Consider the following 7,613-nt stretch of genomic DNA (forward strand, 5'->3'; position numbering starts at 1 on the left):
AAGAAGAGCATCAAACTTAACCTAATTTATTTGCATGACATCATTGGTATCTTTTACTCCCATGGCCATTGGAGTTCCCAACTCGCCTTGAAGCTTGAAGGCCACAAGTCACACCCTTGACAGTCTACAGGAGTTTTACAGCAAATTTTCTATGCTACTGCTAACAATGAAACAAAAGCTTGAAATTCATTCAACACAGTATGGGATAAGTGCCAATGCTGAATGTGTAGCATTGAAATATTGCAGAGGGAAAACTCATTGGCATACGTTTTGCTGATTTTTATGTCTTAAAAATACATTGGTCCAAGCAAGATTTCCACAGCCAAAGACTAGAAGGGTTTTATTTCTACTATAATTTGTCTTAATTGAAGTCATTCTACTAAGACAGCAGTAAAAAGACTTTCTAGATTTGGAAATGTTATCTGAATTTCAAGATGTATGCTACTTTTGACATGTGTTTATTGATTTGTTGACTTATTTTATTTGCTCCTTCAGCATGTCTCCAAAACAGACAGAATGGAACTCTGGCATCCTTGATTGCTGTGAAGACAAAAGCTCTTGTAAGAACTATTTCTTACTTTAAAGCAACACTAAGGAACTTTCAATTTACGTTGATTATGCCATGTAGAGAAAAGCGGTAAGCTGAAGGAAGACCACATTTCCCATGAGGACATTGCGTCGTTTTTGAGAGCCGGGCCAGTGTTGGTCCTTGACTGTCCTTTCTTTTTTGTCTCCTCAAACAAAACTTTTCAGTTGTTTTCCAGCTTCTGCCAGGAAAGCAGTAATCGTGCGTCGACATTCAAATTGACTTCCGTCTCTGTAATGAATGGGGAAAGGGGGAAGTGATGTATGCCATAAAGCAGACAGCACATTTGTAGTTTTTTGTGTGTGGCAGTGTTACTCCCATCCTCCTCAAAGTTGCTTAATGCCAGTAAAAATGATACAGACCCAATCAGGCAAAATTGGTTAGGGTTAGGGTTGATGTCGATGTTTTATCAGAAGAGTTATGTAAATATGTTGTTAAGGTTGAAAAGTTCCTTAGTGCTACTTTAAGACCGGACGGTTGTTAACCACAAAGTAAGCTTTAAGGTAATCGAGAGTTGATGTTCCGCTGTACGGTAATATAATTTATCTTACCGACAGTCCATGTTGTAATGACTAGGGCTGGGTTTCAAGAAAAATCGAATAATTAAAAAAAATCGAATAATGAAAATATGTATTGAATAATTAAAAAAAACAAACATCTTTTTTTTAAATTTACATTTACAATTATTGAATTAGAATTATGAAAATATTTTCATCTCATCCTTGCTGGTGCCAATGTTTGTGTAACACTTAAGTGATTATAACTTCCTCTGCAAACTTTACCCTACTTTTGCCTTACTTACCTTACTGCCTGCACACAATGTTTTATAAACACATGCCAGATGAGGGTTGAATTATCACATCAAGGTGAATAACTATTATAATAGGTTTCATCATAATTTTTGTGTGTGTGTGTTTCAGGCTGCTATGGTTTCATTTGCTGCCCGTGTCTGGCCTGCTCAGTTGCGGGAAAATTTGGAGAGAACCGATGTCTCCCATTGTGTGACATTTTTAGCCCTGCTATCTTGACAGCTTTTGGGATCCCTTTGTTTGCACCCCCTGCAGCTTTGTCTCTCAGAGTTGGAATTCGAAACAGATTTGGTGTAAAGGTATACGATATGTTCTATAATTCCCTAATAACATTTGAGTTACAGCCGCAGGATTGTGAAAGGTTTGATTGGCAAACATATTGAGTCAGCATATTTCTTGCCATAGTTAAATTTGCTCATTGTGAGTGCGGATCGGTGTCATGCAATGAGCCAACCCTCATCCAGCTCATATATGGTCAAATTTGGTCAGAATGATTAGCATTAGATTAGTTTTATAACAGCATTAGCACTTCTCAGATGCTAATGCTGTTATAAAACGAATCTGTCATTAAGAAAACTCAATAAAATACAAAACAAAAAAAACAAAGAAAACTCAATACAACCCTGCTTAATTGACGAGCCACCATTGGTATTTAACCATATCATCACGTTCTCACTTAGCGTACAGAACGTCAACTCTGCAATCAGTACCGTAACATAAAAAGAGTAATGGCGCCCCCTTAAGTCAATACATAACAGTAGGTAACTAAAGATTTCGTTGGTTGTATTGCAATTATTATGAAATGCCGTGAAAACAACACTAATAATTGCACTTGTTCACAGGGATCAATGTGTAACGACATCCTGACCTCGTGTTTCTGCATGTGGTGCACCTGGTGCCAAATGCACCGTGAACTGAAGTTCCGCAAGAAAAACCCCACCGTCGTCGATATGCAGCCTGCACCCCTCTAATCGGTTATGGAACCCTATCAAATGCAGGCTGCGTGAGCAAGTCATCACCTGCTTTGTGTGTGTGTGCGTGTGTTTTTTATGGCTTATGAGACTAAGTTGCAGCTGACGGCTACGCAGATGAGCAGAGAGAGAGAGAGAGAGAGAGAGAGAGAGAGAGAGAGAGAGAGGGAGAGAGAGAGAGAGAGAGAGAGAGAGAGAGAGAGGAGAGAGAGAGAGAGAGAGAGAGAGAGAGAGAGAGAGAGCACGCTTATGAAAGTTTCTGATAATGTGACTTGTAATAATAGGCCGTAACTCAATGATACTGTATTTTATGCTAATAATGACAATATCGGGATAAAAAATACCAGCCAGGTTGGTCTTTTCTTTGCTGTGGTTCTGTGATTTAAAAAAAAAAAAATTTTTACGTACATTAAATCAGAGTCCTTCCACATGGTGAGTTTGTGAGTTACACAAGGTTTCGGTATCTTTCATGGTTTTGAGTTTCCAACTAGTGTACTTTTTTTTCTTTCTTTTATTTTATGTTATTGTTTGGTTTCATAGTATGTCAATTGTTATCAACCATGTTGCCCTAATAGGCTGTTATTAAAACTAGCTGTGGAGTATCATTAATTATTATTATTATGTGTGTGTAATGTTTATTTATTCTATTGACATTTCTGAACATCCGGGCATTTCTGATATGTGCCCAATGCAGCACAATGCAAATGCTTCCTTTATACGGTGAAAACAAACGGCAGATTGTAAGGCTTTTTCCTGTGACTATCATACAAACGTCATCTCATCACATTTTGAAATAAAAAATAATCCTCACAAATCAAATTACAACAATCCAAAATCCAAAACTTTTCAATGAGCAGATAGATTTCATTCCCCAAATTGAGGAGTTTTATTTTTTTTTAATTTTATGATTTGAAGATGCCAGCATCCCCACACAATTTTATGTTTTTGTCTGTCTGATGACAATGTTTTTAAAAATAAGTCAGACTTCATGTTCAAGCAGTTACTCAGTACTTAGTATTCATTTCAGCGAATACTTTTTTACTTGTACTTGAGTGATTTTTTTAATGACTACTTTTTACTTTTACTTGAGTAATATTATTTTGAAGTAACGCTTCTCTTACTTGAGTACAATTTTTGGCTACTCTACCTACCTCTGGTGTGCGGCTGCGCGCGCCAAAGATGTCAAAGCAAAGATGTTTAAAATCCAGCGCAGTCTTGCTTTTCACCAGGAGAGGGCAGTAGCTCTGAAGCTTCCAGAACTGAGCCATTAAGATATTCAACCACGTTGCTCGGTGCTTCATTTGGCCAACACTATATATCACCGTCACCAAACACCGGGAGACATTGAGCTTGAAAAACAAAATTCATAGTATAAATTAATATTTTCATTCATCCATCCATTTTTTTGAGCCGCTTATTCCTCAGAAGGGTCGTGGGGGTGCTGGAGCCTATCCCAGCTAGCTTCTGGCAGTAGTACACCCCAAACTGGTTGCTAGCCAATCGCAGAAATTATTTATTTATTTTACATATTTATTTTATTTTTTTAAATAAAATATTCTTTAAATTAATTCATGATTAAATACAAAAATAATAATAAATATTTTTTTTTTTTTTATTATGTCAGTCTAAATATTTAGGTTGTCAGAAAAAGTTGAACGTTTTTTTTTAAAAAATACCTGAATGTCCAAAAAGTGAACAAAATGCCCAAAAAAAGAAAAGGAAAAGCAACATTACCATATAAAATGTCCACGAAATTGCCAAAAATGTATTTTAATTAAACAAAAAAGGCAAAAAAGAAAATGTTCAAAAAGTAACCATTAAATGTCCAAAATCAAAACAAAAAATCCAGAAAATGCCACAAAATTGCCAAAAATGTCAGAAAATTGATAGCAACAAAGAAAACAGGAATTTTTTAAAAATAATAAATAATAATAATAATAAATAAAATACAATTTTAAAAGCTATAACGTGTCCATAAAATGAAGACGCATCAAAAAAAAAAGCATAAAAAATAAACAGGATATTTAGATTTTATACATTTTTGTGTTGTGGTGCAGTTCTAATTAACTCTTGGTCCGTCCGTACATTAGACTAACACTAACACACAGTTTCGTTACGTCACAATATTCAAATGTTTTGTGGCTGCACACAGATTTTTGGTTATTTATTGGGCCTAAAATGTCTCTTTTGACAGGAAAGGTTGCTGACCCGTGCACTACAAGGGGTCATGTCATTTTGTAGTGGTGCCCGAATGTAAGGGTTAGGGTTAAAAAAAAAAATCCATTCATCCATTTTCTGAACCCCTTATTAGTGCGCTCTCTATTACCCACAATTAGGGTGACCAGATTTTCAAAATTAAAAACTGAGAAAACCACAATTTTGCTGAAAATCAATTATACAATATACTCTCCATAGGAACTATTTATAACAAATTATTTTAATCCAGTGGAAATGATGCATACAGCACATTCCGCAATAGTTGGTAGTGGTTATTAGAGGTCAAACATTTCAACCCTCGTGCTATATGACCAAAAAACAGCCTTCCTCCATGTAGTCAGACATTCTAGCAGATGTAGTTGACTTTAGGTGCACCCAGGAAAACAAACAAAAAAACAAAATTTCTACTTTCATTTCCCTGTACACATTCAAGTTTGGTAGCATTTTTCAGTTTAGCTGTCTTTCGTCACTCAAGTTAACACTCCTATTATTTCATTCACCGCACCTGCACCGAGAAGATCACAACGACACCTTCTTCAGGTAAGATTTTATCCTAAAAAATAAAATAAACACACACAAAACTTAAATCTGGGACAATTATGCCAGCTAAAGGTCGTCAATTGTCATTGCCTTGTTTGGAAATATATATATATATATATGTATTGTGAATTGATATTTTTTAAAAGAGAGAATCATTAGTTTCTATAATGTCCTAGATGGTAGCATTCATTGTATTAACATTTATTTTGAAAGGACCTCAAATGAGATATAGGGAAAGGGTAACGCTTGAGAGGGTGAATAATACGCAAAGCAAAGAAATTGACTTACGGATGATGCCTCTAGTTTTTCAACAGTTATTGGCCATGTTTTGGAAGATTAATTAAATAATGTTTTGTCATATACTGTTATATTACATATATCTTGTTGAAATTACACTTAAAAACTGTACTTTAATTATGGGGGGGGGAATGTTTTTACGAGAAAAGTAATTTTCTGTTATTTCACAATATTTTTATAGTGCCCCATCTGCCAAAAAATTACCGTTTTTTTCTCTTTCTTTTTTTACGAGAAAGTAATTTTCTGTTATTTCCCAGTATTTTTCTAGCACTCCAACTGCTGGCAAAATACACACCCAAAAAAAATACATATTTTTTTACTATTTATTATTATTATTATTTTACAGTGCAGGTGTCTCCCATAAGATCATAGGATGTTGTTCAAGAGGCATCACTGTGGAAATTTATATTATTATTTTTTTATTTCTCAACTTTTATATACATTTGAACCAGGATTGGACAGGCACAAATAATCGGCCCTGGCATTTTGACTTAGGCCCACCGGCCCAGCCCGATTCCTGACCACCCTTGGCTGCCACGTAGTTCTACCACTCATGTGTATTGGTTCAGTTTGCTCTCCATATTGTAAATGGATTAATGGGCTTCTCCTTCTAAATTGTGGGTCGGTCTCTCGGAGTAAAATTGAGGAAAATAATAATCGGCCCCAAAAGACACCGGCCCACCGGGCATCTGCCCTATATGACTGATGGCCAGTCCAGCCCTGATTTGAAAAAAAGTGGCACGTCCAAAATGTTTCATACCCTTCTCAAAAATCAATAGAATATATTTTAGTGGCTACTACAGCAAATAAAATGCATCCTATAGCTGCTAATCAGCTTTTTGCAGCGTATAAATAATTTGGGGGCTTGACTATCAGTGGATTATAAATGTTGTACATTCACACATTGTGGAATTGACTTTCTGAGCTGCCTCTTTAGTTGGACATGGGGGAAAAACAAAACAAAGATAACAAAGCATGTTTTGACAGGCCTTACAGTAAGATCACAGCAATGGCATCCCAACCAGCTCTAACAGAGTGGAACAGTGACCTCTTGGACTGCTTTGAAAACGCCAGTACCTGTAAGATATATCTGCCCGAACACAAACAGCATCAGACTGCCAATTGTCTGGATCCTTTTCACACTGCAGATATCTTTCATTTTGCTCAGGCTGCTACGGTTTCTGGTGCTGCCCCTGCTTGGCATGCACGGTGGCAGGGCGATACGGAGAGAACCGATGTCTCCCATTGTGTGACATTATTAGCCCTGCCTTGTGTGTAATTTGTGAGATCCCTTTGATTGTGCCTCCCGCAGTCTTGTCTCTGAGAGCAAGCATGCGAGGCAGATATAATATCAAGGTAGGGTGGATGAAGCTGGAAGCCATTTTACAGATTCATTCCCAACTTGAACGCATGCTGTACTTTTCTCCCAGGGCTCCCTCTGTAAGGACATCATCGCTTCCTGTTTCTGCATGTGGTGCAGTTGGTGTCAGATGCACCGAGAGCTTAAATACCGACACCAACCGCCAACTGTCATTAATGTGGTCAACCAAACTGTCATCACTCAGCCTCCTCCTGTGGTGGTAATGAACCCAAACCCAGCACCACCCCCTTATTACGTCAGCCAGAAATAAGCAGCTTTGAGGTGGACATTGTTTTTCTTCTCTACTCTCACTGTGTGTATTTGATTCATTGATGACACTAATTTTCATATTTATGGTAGATAAGACAATCACACAAAAATACTATCAGTATAGATGATAAAAGGAATGAAGAAGGAAAAAGAAATTTATTTATCAACATCAATAAGCAAACAAATGTCTTCAATGGCCTAATGGCAACCCTAGTGGAGATGTACGCATAGACAAAATATGATTTTATTTACAATAAAATTGATGAAAATTGAGTTACTCTGATTTATTATTATTATTATTTTTTAAATGGATCATGTTGGACTTCTGTATTAATTTTTGGATAATTGTGAGGGTTATTTGAATTATCTTCTTTGCTGCTGTTCTTGCCCTTGCTGATTAGAGATTTACATTTTTTTTCCAATTGCTAAAACACTAAAATGACACACACAGCAAAACCACTTCTCAAGTCTCCAAAACTCTAAACACATTTTCTGCTTTACACATATTTTGCAATTCAAAATGGCACTTTTTAAATGCACCGAACACGGTTCTCTGCATAAGA

The 7,613-nt window shown here is 36.5% G+C and overlaps 1 protein-coding gene across 1 annotated transcript; it reads left to right on the forward strand.

Annotated features, from left to right (window-relative positions):
* Positions 1-4,997: 4,997 nt before the first annotated feature.
* LOC144062321 (cornifelin homolog B-like) lies at positions 4,998-7,323 on the forward strand. Its single transcript, XM_077583598.1, has 4 exons — positions 4,998-5,123; positions 6,408-6,499; positions 6,589-6,776; positions 6,851-7,323. The coding sequence occupies exons 2-4, from the start codon at positions 6,430-6,432 to the stop codon at positions 7,049-7,051; spliced, it is 459 nt and encodes a 152-aa protein (XP_077439724.1). The 5' UTR covers positions 4,998-5,123; positions 6,408-6,429; the 3' UTR covers positions 7,052-7,323.
* The last annotated feature ends 290 nt before the right edge of the window (positions 7,324-7,613 follow it).

The sequence above is a fragment of the Vanacampus margaritifer genome, chromosome 13, assembly GCF_051991255.1.
Source record: "Vanacampus margaritifer isolate UIUO_Vmar chromosome 13, RoL_Vmar_1.0, whole genome shotgun sequence".
NCBI classification, from domain to species: domain Eukaryota; kingdom Metazoa; phylum Chordata; class Actinopteri; order Syngnathiformes; family Syngnathidae; genus Vanacampus; species Vanacampus margaritifer.

Coding starts and splice junctions, on each gene's coding strand:
- LOC144062321 (XM_077583598.1), top strand. CDS start 6,430: ATGGCATCCCAACCAGCTCTAACAGAGTGGAACAGTGACCTCTTGGAC. Junction 6,500..6,588: donor CTTTGAAAACGCCAGTACCT/GTAAGATATATC, acceptor CATTTTGCTCAG/GCTGCTACGGTTTCTGGTGC. Junction 6,777..6,850: donor GAGGCAGATATAATATCAAG/GTAGGGTGGATG, acceptor CTTTTCTCCCAG/GGCTCCCTCTGTAAGGACAT.